The sequence below is a fragment of the Alligator sinensis genome, unplaced genomic scaffold (genome assembly GCF_000455745.1).
Source record: "Alligator sinensis unplaced genomic scaffold, ASM45574v1 scaffold738_1, whole genome shotgun sequence".
NCBI lineage: Eukaryota > Metazoa > Chordata > Crocodylia > Alligatoridae > Alligator > Alligator sinensis.
In genome coordinates this window covers 1,274,475-1,290,418 of record NW_005842382.1, presented here as the reverse complement: position 1 = coordinate 1,290,418, position 15,944 = coordinate 1,274,475, and the positions used below count along the sequence as shown (strand labels likewise).

The 15,944-nt window shown below is 43.9% G+C and overlaps 1 protein-coding gene across 2 annotated transcripts in view; it reads right to left on the bottom strand.

Annotated features, from left to right (window-relative positions):
- Positions 1 to 15,944, bottom strand: part of GRB14 (growth factor receptor bound protein 14) — a 100,210-nt gene that overhangs the window by 2,469 nt on the left and 81,797 nt on the right. For both annotated transcript variants that reach the window (XM_014522644.2, XM_025210959.1), the window contains 4 exons: positions 15,514 to 15,630; positions 15,350 to 15,419; positions 15,160 to 15,247; positions 4,279 to 4,372 (listed from right to left, as the gene is read on the bottom strand). In XM_014522644.2, the coding sequence (XP_014378130.1) occupies positions 4,279 to 4,372; positions 15,160 to 15,247; positions 15,350 to 15,419; positions 15,514 to 15,630 (369 nt within the window). The remainder of the gene's footprint in view (positions 1 to 4,278; positions 4,373 to 15,159; positions 15,248 to 15,349; positions 15,420 to 15,513; positions 15,631 to 15,944) is intronic.

Genomic DNA, 15,944 nt, shown 5'->3' with positions numbered 1-15,944 from the left:
CATTCCTGAGGCAGTCTTGCAGCACCTCAGTTGAGAAACAGTGGTGTAAGCTTCTTATTTTCAGATTTTCACCAGTCCCAGGCACACTTTGAGAGTTTAGGAATCGTCAATGTGTGTGTGTGGAAGGGGGAAAGCAGGGTGGAAATGTGGGACTTGAAAATACTTGCTTTTTGATCAAGAGGTATGAAGATGAACTATAATTCAACTATTCTGCTAACAGCCTGAAGGCATTCCCAGGGCTGAAACTGGAGATATCTGTTGACTGAAAATTAAGTTTTGACATGGTTTTTGTTAATAGTTTCAAATCTGTATTTGCCTTGAACTGAACTGCACAATGACAAACAATTTTCTGAAGAGAACCATGACGTTTTTTGCAGGCTAATAAGGAACTTGTATTGTCCACACTGTTCAAAGCATAACATATTTTACAAGTCATTAGGGCTGCTATTCTGACTGATGGTACCTTCAACAGAAGATGAATGTCTGAGGATAGCTATACTTTTACCTCAGTATCTCAACCTGGAAACAAAAATAGCTATTAACCTTGTAAAAAACAAAACACCCCCCAAAACCCCAAAACAAAAACAAAACAATAGATAAAACAGTGATTAATTGGTATTGCTACAAAGGATTTATTATATTTTGTATTATGGTAAGATGCTCTAACATTTTCATAGTGATACCCATCTAAGAAAAGAAGAATGGTCTTAGACAATATTCTATTTCAACTTCCAATCCTGGAGCAGTTAGACTGAAACATGGTTGAAATTGGAGAAATGCTGCTCTCTATATTGAAGCTCTCTCTCCTCAGAACTAATGAAGAATGTTTTGCATTTGCAAGCTTGTCTAACTCTATCCAAACTATGGAGTTAGTTCAGAAAAAAATATCACCCTAAGAAACCCTTGCCTGTTATATACCAGTAATTCCTGGACCATCACAACTACAACATCAACCTAACACTATAAATAAAGGACATCTTCAGTACATTTCCTTGGGTATGCAGGGAAGGCTCCCAGAAGTAGACTTTTTAAAACAGATTTAAATTTGACTGATCTCGAGCTTGGCAAAACTCTCCTAGTCTTTGTTGGACTAAAGCATCCGTATTAAAATCTCTGGCTGCTTAGATGTGAAAACAAGCAGTGTTTTACTTTCAGCTCAGCACATCCCTGCACTAACCATGGCACATGCCCAGAAGAGGCATCACATTAGTTTGACCTGGCTCGCCCAACGTCTGTATAGATCGTGTGCTTCAACAGGGCTTTTTGGCTGTTTATCTAATAGCTGATTTAACCAGCTTTAGACAAAAGCACCAAAAAGTCCCACTGAAGTGTCCAATCTACAGATGCTGGGGAGCCAGGTCAAACTAATGCACTTCCTCTTCCCGTAAAACACTTGTTTTGTTTTGTTTTTTACTCCTGTCAGTGGCCTAAATGTCTCCATTTAGCAGGAACTGGGTTGATGGCATCAAATAATTTTTTGAGTTCCTAATTCCTAGAAAGAGGTGAAGTAAAGAAATAGCCTGAAAGGACATGATGTCTTGATATTCAAAAGTCCTCTCTTTTCTATGATTATTAATCCCTGTTTGTAAACCAAAATATATAACATTTCATCCTTCTTCCTATGCATTTAATGAATGGAGAAACTGGCTCAACAATTATTTAAAATATTTTAAAATTCCATTTATCAACCCTTTTCAGATTCTTTTTGGACAGAAGTGGAGCATACAGCCAGTCAGGCAATTTGCCATGGCACCCTTCAGGATTAAAATAATCACATGTTTGAGAGAACTTTCAACAGAGTCTTTCAGTGCCACCACTGTCCACTGGGATGAATATCCTCCAGTAAAAACAGCACTTTTAGTGTAGGTGTTAGAAAAAAAAAAAAAAAAAATCAATATTTGGAACTGATGATAATTTTAGAACACTGTCCTATTGGGCCCGTTATAATTTTAATGAGGCTCTCTTCCTTTTCCTAATGCACTCACTCTCTCTCTGGATTAAACTGTTCTCATTACACTATTTTTCCTAATGATTCTCACATATGATAAATTGCCTTGCTTTTTCTTACTTTTCCTTTTTGGGACTCTGTTTGGAACAAAGTGATGTAGACAAGCATTCCTCAGTTTCCAAAATTATATCAATGAGTATGAGGAGGTCTTCCAGATCTTCCCCAAGCACAAGATGACCTGTGTCTGTGGACTGTGAATGATACAAAGCAGGTATTTCCTTTTCCTCCACCAAGGATCCTACTGCAGGACTTCAACGGCTATGTGACTGAAGACTATCACTCGTAATTTTGTAGTACTTTATTTGGAAAAGCAATCTACTGAGGAGTGTTAGCAGTGACTGGATTGAAAGGAAAAAGGTGGCCTTATCTGGGTCAGAGGGAAGGGGAATTTTTAGAAAAGGATACCAGGATCTTCCAGCCACAGCTACTATTAAAGAAACTAGGTCTATGTTCTTGGAGGAATTTGCATGGATGTCAAAAGGCCATTTAGCATGACCTAAGGAGCAGACAGGTAACAACTAGAGATAATGAAGGTGCTATTGATCTATCCTTAGGATTCATACCGCAGGAAACATAATATAGTCCAGTGAGAACTCTGATGCTGACAGAGCAAAGGATTCTGGGGCTAGGGTGTCTCTGGAATCTTTGAGGGAGAGGTCCTTGTACTATGTGCATCTGAGCCAGGGCTGTCTAACTTACTTGGGCCTACGGGGTGGATCCAAACTGCAGGACTCCTGGCAGGCCAGACTACCAACCTCTGGTCACAAGGTGACAGTTTGTCAGTGCAGCTGCCATGGTTGCCACGTTGGAGTAGCTCTGGAAGCCTGGGGGTAAACGCCACTGCCACTTGCCCTCCTTTTCCCCTGCTTTCTGGGTTCCAAAGCTTTTCCAAAGCAGCAGGTCTGGCAATCATACTAACAAGTCCAATGAGCTGTAATTTAACCCCTTGAATGTCAAATGCAGGCTGTAGGCCAGCATTTTGACAGCTCTATCTAGGCAATGTAAAACTGCAGGCACTTCTCTCTCAACCTTGCTGACTATTAGGAGGTATGGATGGTTTAGAAAAAAAAATTATGGGGTTATAGACTCTTATTCAAATATTAAACAAGGTTTACTGAAATCTACTAAACTGTTTCAGCTCTATTCTACAGAGGAAGTGGAGGCTTCTGTGACACTGACTTCAAGAACACAGATGTAGAAAATGATGGCCCTTTGAAGTTTCTCCCTAGAACCACTGAAACCTCTGACTGGTCAGCAAGTAAGGAAGGACAGCATCTAGAGAAATCCCCCAGTCCCTCAATTCTATCTAGAATTTGAAGAATAACTTGAAAACAGCCACTGGAGGAGGCTAATCATAACTGAGAAGACTTGGATAGAAAGCAGACTGCAGAGGAGACTCTCTAGTGGAGAGAGAAGGGGAAGGAGCAAAGGCAGATAGCCAGGGTTAAATCAGACAATGCCAGCATCTGAGAGCAGAAGCCAGAAGGAAATAAAATACAGGTATTTTTTAAATTGCCTCCACAGTCAGTATATAATGAATGGGATGCCATATAGCCATCTAATGCTTAAGCTTATGAAACCATTTTCAATGAAAAGTCAATAGAAATGTGACCATACTCCAGTAAATTAATTTGGCAATTCAAAGCTAAACACAGGTAACTGGACTAAAAAAAATATACATCAATTTTACCAAAAAATGTGTATCCTCACACATGAAAACTGAGCATGCCTATGCAATGTACTGGCCCCGGTATATGGAAGAACAACAACAGAAAGCAGGAAACGGGGTCCAGAAAGAAAACTATTGGGCCCTGTGTGAAAGCATCATGAATGGAGGAAATGTCAACATATGTGCCACAAGTTTCCAACCAAAGGAGTTCCATCAAACAAAAAGGAAAACAAAAAAAAAGTTGTGTGTGTACTGTTAGAGTACTGCAGTATTCTTTTTGTGCTATAAGGGCTGCTTCTGTTACATCTGAAAAACAGACTTGTTTTTGTGTTAGAAGAGCTCAAACAGAAACTAAACAATATCTGCCAAAAGTTACAACCAAAAGGGAAAGCTCCAAAAATGTTTGGTACTATATATTCATTTTTAATGCATCTAATAATACATACAGTACCAGTATTTATCATGTATCAGCAAACCTCAACAGTTTTATTAAAGTCTTCTATCTTAATTTTTTTCAAGTACATACCCAATTAAGATGATGTCTTTTTATTAGTATTATGTCTTTTCAATTATATATATATAATTAAGAAGTGTTACTTACGGGTACGATTTGAAAGTGCTTTATTTTTAATCCATGGCTCAATGACAATACAAATGCTTTGGGATTACTTTGACTATCCCGTACCAAGAAAACCCTAGGAAGAGAGATTACACATTTTCAAAGCAAGCTCATGTCAAATATAGTTCTTTTTGGGTAGATTTAAAACAAAAAACTATGGAAAATCATTGTAAAACACAATATAAATAAACAGCAAAACCATTCATTTAAACAATTTTTGTACCTAAAGTTTAAATTAAAAAGTAACCATTATTACTTTGAGATTGGATCACTGATCTACAAGCTTTAATGCATTATCCCTCTCCATTTTATTACCCTTTAAACATGGTCTTTTTTGTGAAAAAAAAATATATATAAATCTACAGAATGACTGATACTGTAGCTGTTAAACTTAACAGCTACGGATGTCAATGTCAAGGTGCGTATCTTCAGACAGAAAAGCATGTCTAAGAGTTTATACTTTTTACAAAGTTTTGTCTTAGATCTTGACAGCTGCCCAAGTCATAAATTATACAGGATTAAAGTGCCAACAACTGACGGTCATGGTTTTTTACATAGGAAATCTGGATTGCACTTGTAAAAGCTCATGTTTTTAACAGAAACTGCCAAAGGCACCAATCACCAGTAGAGTGACATATGCCAATTTGCCTTAAAAAGTACTTCAGACCAAGCAAAATATTTCAATTCCACTTTAATACACTGTTCCTTATTTCTTCATTTCCCCAAATGCAATTGTTGGGAATCGCATAGAGAAATGTGTTACGCACTCTCCTCCCACTGACTTCCTTGGGGTTTGGGTAACTAAATCCAGAGGTCCTCTGGAGACCCCAACCCACATATGTTGCTAATACTGGATATGAGAGAGCAGGAACATATGCCCATTTGCAAAATTAATGGTCAGCTTAATGGAAAGTTTACAGAACTATATTGGTTTTATAGCTGTCAAATATACATAAATACTAACATCAACATAGCAGTAAAATTTCCTATTTAGGATTAAGCTGCAGTTAGCTTTATGGCAGAGCTCAAATAAAACCATCTTAGCTGCACCCTATTCTGGGATTTTCTAGGCAGTTTTAGTGACAGCTGTTTTCCTGAGTACTGCAGTTGGAAGGTTTCTGCTATAATGCTGAAAAGATGATGTTCTATGGAGAAAGGATGGAGGCCAAAAAGAGACTGCCACTATGTTCACTGATTCAGTTAATCCTCAGCCTTGGAGCTGCAGTATGTGCTGAGGAGACAGAAGTTCTGTCTAGAGGTGCACACCAATACAGGATCCTGGAAAAGCGCAGGCTCAGGGGTGATCTGATGGCCACCTATAAGTTTATCAGGGGTAACCACCAGTATCTGGGGGAACGTTTGTTCACCACAGCGCCCCAAGGGATGACGACTAGGTCGAATGGTCATAAACTACGACAAGACCGTTTCAGGCGGGACATAAGGAAGAATTTCTTTACTGTCCGAGCCCCCAAGGTCTGGAACAGCCTGCCACCAGAGGTGGTTCAAGCGCCTACATTGAACACCTTCAAGAGCAAACTGGATGCTTATCTTGCTGGGATCCTATGACCCCAGCTGACTTCCTGCCCTTTGGGCAGGAGGCTGGACTCGATGATCTTCCGAGGTCCCTTCCAGCCCTAATGTCTATGAAATCTATGAGATATCGGATTGGCAATGATATAAAGAAAATTGGCTGTATCAGAAATCGGCCCCATGCGGCCAATAATTTGTTCAATAAATGCCTGTGCGTGCATGCACGCAGGCAGTGAAAAGCACAGCCTGGCAGCATGGAGAGCCATGCACAGCTGGTAAGTCCATTGTGAAGGAAGCGGAGGGGGGAGGGAAGGGGCATGGGGAAAGATCAGTGCCCCCTGCGGTGACAAAGGAAGTGACTGCCTAGCCAGGCAGGATGGGGCATGGAACAGACCCACAGCTTGCCCAGGAGCTGGCTCTCACAGCTGTGGGCACCGTGGGAGGGCAAGGGGGGGTGGAGAGCCATGCACAGCTGGTAAGTCCATTGTGAAGGAAGCGGAGGGGGGAGGGAAGGGGCATGGGGAAAGATCAGTGCCCCCTGCGGTGACAAAGGAAGTGACTGCCTAGCCAGGCAGGATGGGGCATGGAACAGACCCACAGCTTGCCCAGGAGCTGGCTCTCACAGCTGTGGGCACCGTGGGAGGGCAAGGGGGGGTATGTGCCCCCCGGATCTGCGTGGGGCGGGGTGGGTGGGCTGGAGCTGCATTGGGGTCTTCTCATTGAGGGCTGGGCTTGGGACATGCAGCACTGTAAGAGGGCTATGGGGGGGCTACAGCCACTCCAAATTTCACCATAGTCCCCCCGCCCCCCCCCCCACCTCCCCTCCCCGAGGCTATGGAGAAATTTGTGGTGGCTGCTGCCCCCCACCCAAAGCCCCTTCCTAACACCACTGCCACCCACCCTGAGCCCAGCCCCTGATGAGAAGAACCTGGCACAGCCCCAGCTTCAACCCACAGATGCAGCCCACCTACCCCAACCCATGCAGATCTGTGGACACATGCCCCACCCTCCATGCCCTCCTAGGGTGTGCACAGCTGCAGGAGCCACCTCCTCCCCCTCCCAGATGAGCCACGGCTCTGTCCTGTGCCCCACCCCATCTGGCTGGGCAGCATCTGCCCCAGCCCCTGCCCCACTCCTTCCCACGGGGGGCATTGATCTGGCCCCACCATGTTCTTTCCCTCCCCCGTCCCCTTCCACCACAATGGATTTACCAGCTGAACACAGCTGTATCAGAAATTGAATTGGCAACAGCTGATATGCCTCCTTAAAAATCAGCTATTGGCATCAGCCCCCAAAATCTCTATCGGTGCGCTTCTAGTTCTGTCCCTAATGGCTAGGGACAGAAGTTACAGCTAAACCAGTTTAAGTGATCAGAAACTGGTTTAAAACCTGTAACAGAACATAAGTACAGTGCATATAAACCAGTTTCAAAATGGCTGAAACTGGTTTAAATAAACCTAGTTGAATTCAGTATCAGACTCAACTGATTGAGGTCAAACAGGTTTATGGAACTTCTATCCCAGACCCCTTCCTGGTTTAAGTTAAATCAGAGTCCTTCAGCATCCCAGCATGCACTGCAGCCCTGGACTGGGCTGTGTTCTCTGCTCCAGGGAGCAGTGCTGGTCCCACCCATCTGTTCTGTTGCCAGAACAAGGGTGAAGGGCATGGTGAAGGGGGAAGGGAGGAGGCTTATTCCCCTCTCTTTCCCCTCTTCCACTGAGGGACCACAGCCAGGGTCTGCCAGTCCTGGCTACTGTCTCTGCCATTCGCCCCCACGAAGGCTGAGCACCCCCTGAAAGGGGGCTCGGGTCGGCTCGGGTCCCCTGGGGAAAGAAGAGAGGGAGGAAGAAATAAGCCTCCTCCCTCCCCCCCTTCACCTTAGGGGAACCATGCTAAGCCTGCATCTAACCACACCCCCACCCCTATCACTGCAGGGGTGAGGGCGTGGGTGCTGCTGAGGGCAGGCATGAAGGGGCTGGGCCCTTGCCAGCTGGCTGTGGCTCGGGCTGGGGTCAGCGGAGCTGTGCACCCATATTACTCCTGGCTCTCCATGGCCATGCTGAGTCAGGCCAGGCTGTCAGAGGCTCCATAACAGCCTGGTCTGGCCTGGGCATAGGGACCCAGATGCAATCTGGGCATAGAGCTCCCGCGACCCCAGCCCAAGCCACAGACAATTGGGAAGGGCCTAGCCCCCAAGGCCCAAACTAGCCCCTTTGTACCTGCCCTCAGCAGCACCCACAGGATAGCCCAGCTCAGTCCAGCGAGAGGCAGGTGAACTGCAGGGCTGGGCTGGGCCAGGCCAGTCTACAGGGGCAGGGCTCTTCCCAGCCAGAGGTGGGGCTTGGGCTGGGGCAGCAAGAGCTGTGTGCCCAGATTGCTCCTGGCTCCCTGTGCCCAGGCAAGGCAGGGCTGTCAGTGAGGGCTCTGCCCCTCCTCCTCCTCCCCCCCCCACTGTGGGACCGGGGGCAGGGTGCTCTGTGAGGTGCTGCCTCAGGGCTCAGGGTTGGAGGGGCACAGTGCTAGGCCCTGCTGTGGAGCAGAGGGGAAAGCCAGCTGCTGTGGGGGGGGTCGGCAGGGGGAACTCTGTGCTCCCAGCTCCCTACACCCAGGCTAGGCTGGGCTGTCAGGAAGCCACTGCAGTGGGCAGGGCTCTCCTCCTCCTCATCCTCCCCTGCCATGGGACCAGAAGCAAGGGGTATTGCTATGCTGTCCCTGCTTGACCCTTCAATGCCAGCTGGGGTCTGGCCATGCCCCCACTCCCCCTCAAAGCCTGGCAAGGGCTGCTTCCCTCCCCCCACCCCACTTTACAGGCACATCCTGGCTGGGGTCCCTGCAGGCCAGGTTGGGGTTTAAACCCCTACCCAATCAGACTGAGGCCTGTTGGGGCCTGGCCATGCCCCCTCCCTCATCTTAGCTTCCCTGTGCCACTGCGGAAGGGAAGGAAGGGCCTGCTCTAGTGCCCCCTGGCTTCTCGCCTGAGCCACTGCAGGCATGTGTCTGTATTTCTGGAATCAAAAATGAGTGTCTATTCACTTACTTGCCAGTTAAATCTAAGCAGGTTAGACTAACCAGCAAATATTGAATCAATTCAGGCTCGGGTTTTTTGAATGTTTGTTCTTACCAAGGGAACAATAGGAAGTGAATGGGCCATACAGAACTAAAAGCAAGAAAACTGTGGGAGGATAAAGAAAGGGAAGAGGAAAGAAATGACTGGAGAAGTCGTTCCCCAGAGAACATGGTTGAGAAGCCTCTTTCATCACCAACAGGATAAGAACTAGCTACTTATCTATCCTATCCATGTACAAGGGCAAGGACAGCTGGAAGCTGGACCCCAGATCTATTCCCCCTCCCCCACCTCCCCATCTCTCCCATTCCAAACAAGTACATGCAGGGGAAAACATTTTGGGAGTACAAAGAAAAGCAGGGTGAGAGCTAAGAGAACACGTTCTTGCCTTAATTCTACAAAGATCAGGGCTCACAAACTAACTGTGTTTCCACAAGGGTTGTAGCAAACAGCTGGGCAGAGGCACTGAAGCTGAGCTTGTTTGCTAGGGTTATTGTTTCAAAGGGCACTGCTTCTCCAATCAGCTCCAAAGAGTCACTGCTGAGCTCCAGCTGATCGGAGAAGTTGCACCCTTTGAAGTAAAAGCCATAGCAAATAGATGAATAGTTAGTTCTCAGTTCAGCTACCTGCTGCAAATTAAACAAGATGCGATCTACCTAGATATGAGTAATCTGGATTCTACTATACTTTTAAAATAGCATTAAAAAGTGAGACTGTGTCATTTGGCATCCTTGATCATTAACACTTCCAATAAAATGCATATGAAAATTGACCAAATTAATACAAAACCCTCATCAGCTTATTAGAAACAGAAAACCTATATTGGCCACTTTAGACACATACCAACCAAAAGTAATGAGACAATGTTTTAAACATATTCAGACTTTTCTAGTAAGCTCTCCCACACCATCTAGTGGTCTAAGTATCACCTCTTCACCCTTTCCAAAATCAAACAAGGAAGATTTCAGAGCAGTCGCCCCCTTGTATATTTCAAATGTTAACATGGGCAAACTGGTCTAGAAAAAAAGACAAACTTTTGTATTGTTTGAGTGCAACATTTTGCAAGTTTCCATAAGTTTCTAGCCCAAGAAGCATAATGTCCAAATTAATCATCACCATGTCTTGTACTCCCTCTCTAGCACAGCCTGTAACATGCCACCTATTGGATTTTCAGGAAGCCCATATTATAAATGTAAGTTCCTGCCTGTCTTCAATTTGCTGAAGGTTGAAGAATCTTCAGATTGCAGTCCTTTAGGAAAAGCTGTGTTACTCACCTTCCAGAGGTCACTCCCAAGACCTACCACAAGAGATTCCAGATTATTTGAAAATGGGAGGGTGTAAGTTATACTGAAACTATGCACAAATTGAATGACTTTTTGAATAAGTAGATTAAGCAAGTGGAGGTGGAGGGTATGGATGTAGTTCTGAACATTACTACTCTTAAACAACTCTATAATATGTTTAGCCAAAATTTAAAAGAGGCAGCTTAGAGAAGGAAGCCCAAGAGCACTGCAGAGGCTACAGAAGAGGCTGATCTGTACATGAAAGCCAAAGCAGACGTCGTTTCTGTCTCTAAAACCAAGAGTGGGGAGTGAATGGAATGCCCCTAGCAGGGCTGCAGGAGGAAAGAGGGATGGTGGTAAACCTATAAGCAACCAGGCAGTTTTTGTGGTTCCCAAGACTAGTAGTAAACTCTCAGGGGAAAGGCAGAACCCTTGGAAATGTTTTAGGAGGAAAGACAAATGTCAACCACAGGCAGTAGGAGCAAAAGATGGTGGGGTAGGGGGAACCCTCACTAAGGGTGGTGGGGTGTAGGGGATCCTCCCACTACAGCAGGAACTTCCCTCAGGGGATCTGGAGCACCTAAAAATGCCAAGGTAAATGACAGTAAGTGTTTGAGATGGAGGGATTCAAAAGCCCAAGTTTCTATAATGAGAAGGACTGACAGATCATATTATCCCAGAAAAGGAGTTAAATTCCATGTTTCTGGGAGGAATAAGAATCTGGCTCATGGCAGCCTGGGTTTTGCTAGGATGAGAGAGGAGCACTGATCCACTTAAAGTTAGGGGTTGCCAAAAACTTGCATGTGGATGTACTTAGGGGGAACACTATAAATAAACCACCCACATGGTGAGTGCTATCACTTACTATGGCAGACTCAAACTCTTGAGTTTGATAGTGTCAGCACCCAGCAGACTGCTCTCAGCTCTCAGGCAGTCCATAAAATTAACCCTACAGGCTAAAAACCATTGGTCCTCTGACTGAGAACACCATGGTGCAGTTGCAAACCAAGCAACGTTTAACACTGGAGTAGGAAGTAAATTCCTCTCCAAAAGATTTGAAAGCTGTGACCCTGAGTTCTGGCCCAGAGAGGCAGAATGATGAGAGGTTTCCTGAAGAAAGTGGGAGCATTGGGAGGGAGACTCCAGAACAGCAGGTGGGAAGACTCAGGGGAGAGGCATGAAGTGATGGTGGTACCAGCAAAGAATGATGCAGAACTACTGCAGCAGGAGCAAGACTTCTAATGAATGTATGGGCAGCACAAACTACCTATATTCGTGCTTGGAGGTGGTGGGAGTGGAGTTAATTAGAGTGGCTCCCAGACAGCTGCTCCAATTAAAACAGCTCACCATCACATGTATTAAGCCCCCCTGTGCTTCAAAATGGCCACAGAACACACTTTAACTAAAGCTCATTGGATAAGGTTTAGTTAAAGCCCCACCATAGCCATTTTGAAATGTGGGGAGCAGGGCTTAATACATATGACAGCGGGGCGAGGCTGGAGCATTCTAATTAGAACAAAGCTTAATTGAGTCTGCTCTAACATGCTCTAATTAGAACATGAAAGAGCATGTCTATAGGCAGCCACAGAGACTAACATAAAACCAGCCACTGGTTGTGGCCTAGTGATTCAAAATGATTTAAAAGTTTATCCTGATAAGAGGACCACTGTGAACATGGTTTGCAAAAAAGGTGCCACCCTCACCTAACTGTTCTAGCAAGACAAGGGGAAATGTTTTCTCAGAGCAGCAGATTGCAGGAGAGATTGGAATCAGACTCAGAAATAGAGATAAGAGTTGTGCCACAGGATCACCAACAGGTGTTTGCAGGTGAATGCAATCCCTTGAATGAAACAGTTTGAAAAGATCATCACAGAGCTGGAGTATCAAACTTATCTGGCATTGCAGACCAGATGAATGGGGCAGGACTGGTCCACAGGCCACAGGAATAGTGCAGGGCTGGCCCACAGGCCTGATCAGGCCTACAGACCTCTTCTTCCAGTATGCCAGCCCAGGGGAGATGCCAGGTGCAGCGCAGGTCCTTGACTGTCTGGAACAGGTGCTGTGTGCAGTGTAGGAGAGGGAGCCACAGATGCTTGATCTGGCACATGGAGTTCCCATGGACCCTCACCCCTCGTATGCTAGATCCTGCATGCACTCTGGCCAGTTCAGCACTGTGCCGCACACAATACCTACTCTGGGATTTATGCTGCACACAATGCCCACCTTGGACTGATCAGAGTAGGGCCATCTGCAAATTGGCCAGAGTGGGAGTTGCATCCAGCATGCAGATGGGGGTCTGGACTGGCAAGTCCTGGAGTGGGAGCCGAGTGCAGTGCATGTCCCAGACCCAGCATTTGGGTCCACTCAAGACCTTGGGCCAACACCAGAGGACTGGATGAGGTAGCACGAGAGGCTGGATCTGGCCTTTGGGCTTTATCTTTGACACACTTATCATAAAGACGAAGAGCCCCAGCACAGCAAGGCTGACTCTGTAAGGGTGACAGAGGGAAACATAACATTGCTACACCTAATTCATATTACATGCCTTGAGTGAACAATTCACTTGACTTCAAGGGGTACCAGGAAACCTCTCGAGGTGATGATGCCACAAGAACCTTGTGGATCAGGACTCATTTAGCTAAGATGTTCACATTCACTGGTTTGTTTTAAAATCCATTGTAAGGCCTGCTCATTTCATCTTTGTTTCTGTTCTTTGGGCCCCATTCTTTATTACATTAGTCTTTTTAAATTTGTTAAATCCCTTTCTAACCTTGTTTCTATATTTCCCGTGCATTATCCACTTTGGGGTCTTGATTTCTTCAAATCCAAAACTTTTATTGTGGATGTTTTAGGAGTTTGTAGTGCTTATTCTTTTCCTTGCTGTGTACATAGGACTCTTCTATTTTAAAATATTAAATTCCTGCACTTAATTCAGGTGTCATAGTCCAAATAACCCTAGATTTGCAAGACGCTGCCTGTTTGAATAGCTGCTCTTTGACCTGGCCTCTTTGTCCATGACATTATGCCATCCACCCAAAAGAAGCCTACCACTGTTCTATCCTAGCTGTCAGCTGTTTATCAATTTAAAAGCCTTTAAATAGCTACTGAAGATCAAATATCAATGTCACAATCTGGTAGTATAAACTTCTGCCTTTCATTAAAGCCGATATTGTTACTAAAACTTATTGCAGATCCAAAACAAAGCAACATTTCTTCCAAATGCTTAAAAAGTGTTGCTATCTGCAATTAGGTCCAGCTGGTTTTTCAAATGATAGAATTATTACCAGTCTCCTGCAATTCCTTTACCTACAAGCACTTTTAGGTCTCTCTTTTATAAACAAGAATGAGCACATTTTAGTCCACAAGCCCATAATCTGTTTGTATCGCACAGTGGTTCTAATGCCTTGGAGTCCATGCTCTACCCCCTTTTAAGTGGTACCTATTAGTAAAGGCTTTGAACAAATAATGCAGATTTTTGTCCAATACAGACAGAAAATCTCAATCTCAGTTAAAATTTATTCTGAGAGAATTAGTTCTTTCAGCCCGCCAAAAAAAGAAAAAAAGAAAAAAGAAACATTTGTTACATTTTTTAATATATGTATCTACAAAGACTTTTGTGCCAAATACTACTACTATTTTCTTTGCCATTTGGGCATGCATATCTATGCTGTCACCATCTTACATATATAAATTTTCAATTCAATCCAATTCAGTTCTGTCAATTCAATTCACAGCCTATTTAACAAAATCAATTCCAACAAACCACAATGCACATTTCTGTGTAGACCCAATAATATCACATACTAACTAGCATTATGCACTTAATGTTAGCAAGATACTGACTTTCCCAGATCGTGTGCTCTTGTTCAATGGCTTTTATTTGTTTCTGCTTTTAAAAACGGACTGTGTATTTTGGTTCTTTCAACTGAATATGGAACACTATTACAAACCCTAGAGATGGGAGTACCTCAGAAACATTACCCGATAGGTGCAGTAATACAAATCAGATGTTCCCTTCTTAAACCAACTGCAATATTGTTGTGGAAAAGAGAATTAAAAGTGGGGAGGGTAAGGGTTCTTGTTTTTAGGGCTGGTTGAGTTTCAGAGCACCACAACAGAAATATTTTCAATTCCCTGAGATGACTATTTTGCACAGCCTTTTTTTGACAGATATAGAAAAAAGCATTCCAGCATCACTAGGCTATTCAAAGTAAAAGGATTTCAAGTGGAGGCCCAATGTAATGGGTTCAGTGAATAGTAATGGCTCCTATCTGGAGGACCAGCTAATACAATATCAAGAGTGGGGAGGGGGAAATTAACCAGAATATTTATGGAACTGAGGAAGACCTAATCTCAAACAAAAATTGCCACAGTGTGCAAGAGAGAAAAATTAGAAGCGATAAAATATAAAAGGTTGGGAAAAATATGAAGTAAGTTATACACTATCTTGGTAATTTTTCTGAGAAAATATTTAAAATATTGCAAAAAATCTAGCTTTGAAATGAGCAATTATCATTAGAAGAGCAAAGCATTCTAAATTTCAAAAATGTACTTACTAGCAATGCCTTCCATGTCATTTCTGCTCACTTTGCAAGCCAAAATGTATTTTCAGAATCCTAACCTTAACAAATTTACCACTGCACATGAAAGCTAAGAGGTACTCTCTGACATCATGCTACTATGAGTAAGAGATACCAGAGTTAGGTTTTTGGTCCTGATCATGCAATGGACAGGGCACACAGAGGCTACTGTGCCAATAAAGAGCACCCGCTGATTTTTTCTTAACAGCAGTCCATCCAATTAGAGGGTGAAAGCCTGAGATGGCTATTTCATTCCTAAAGCAAAACCAGAATTCAGCTCATTGCCAACACAACACAATGAGCATGTTTATTTCCATTATGCAGATAACTCTTGAGTTCACCCATATTCCTATGGGTACTTTTCTGATCATAACCATGTCCCAGAAAGTAAAGTAAATCCACCTACCCATCTATAAGCCCTTGCTGCAAAATAAGTCGCTGAGCTTCATCCCTCGAGATCTTATGGTGAAACCATGGCTGTGATCTGTGTATAGCTGGAGAAATAATAAATGTTTAATGATCTTTGTTTTCACAATATTGTTATATCACACACATCACTGTATCTCTCCTGGGGCTGCACATTAATTCACACATACCAATATTTGGTGTGGCAGTTTGAGAGGCAGAAGGACTACCGTGTGCATTGAGTCGTAAACACCCTTTTCTCTGAGTTGAAAAGAAAACAAAACATGGTTTCAAGCTTTTTTTTTTTTTAAGCAATAATAGATGAAATGCTTTCAAAAACCAAAAGTCTTCATACCCGCCATGCTAACCCTTCTTCAACTGCAACAGAAAGTGCTTCTGTTGGATTTTCTATAACTCTGCTTCTATGTCCTGAGAAGTCCATTGCGACTAGAGAATTTTCTGAAATACTTCTCTGCAATGAAGAAAAAAAAAATTCAATGTTTTTTCCTTACCACGCCCCCCAAAGCACTGATAGCACAGTCACCCAACTTTTTATCTGCTTGTAATCTGAAAAACAACTACAAAGATATTTAAGTAAAATAGCCTATTAGGTAGAGGAATGCTAAGGGTCCCTAGCAAGAACTAAATTTCCAGAAAATTCTGGGACTCATGAGGAATTGGGACTTTACTGATGAAAGGGAAAGGGGGCTACCTGTGGGGTGACTGGGGTCTTTAGATTTTCCTGGGCTTTGGAGAAGTCCAGTTCCCCACAGCCAGGGCTGGCAG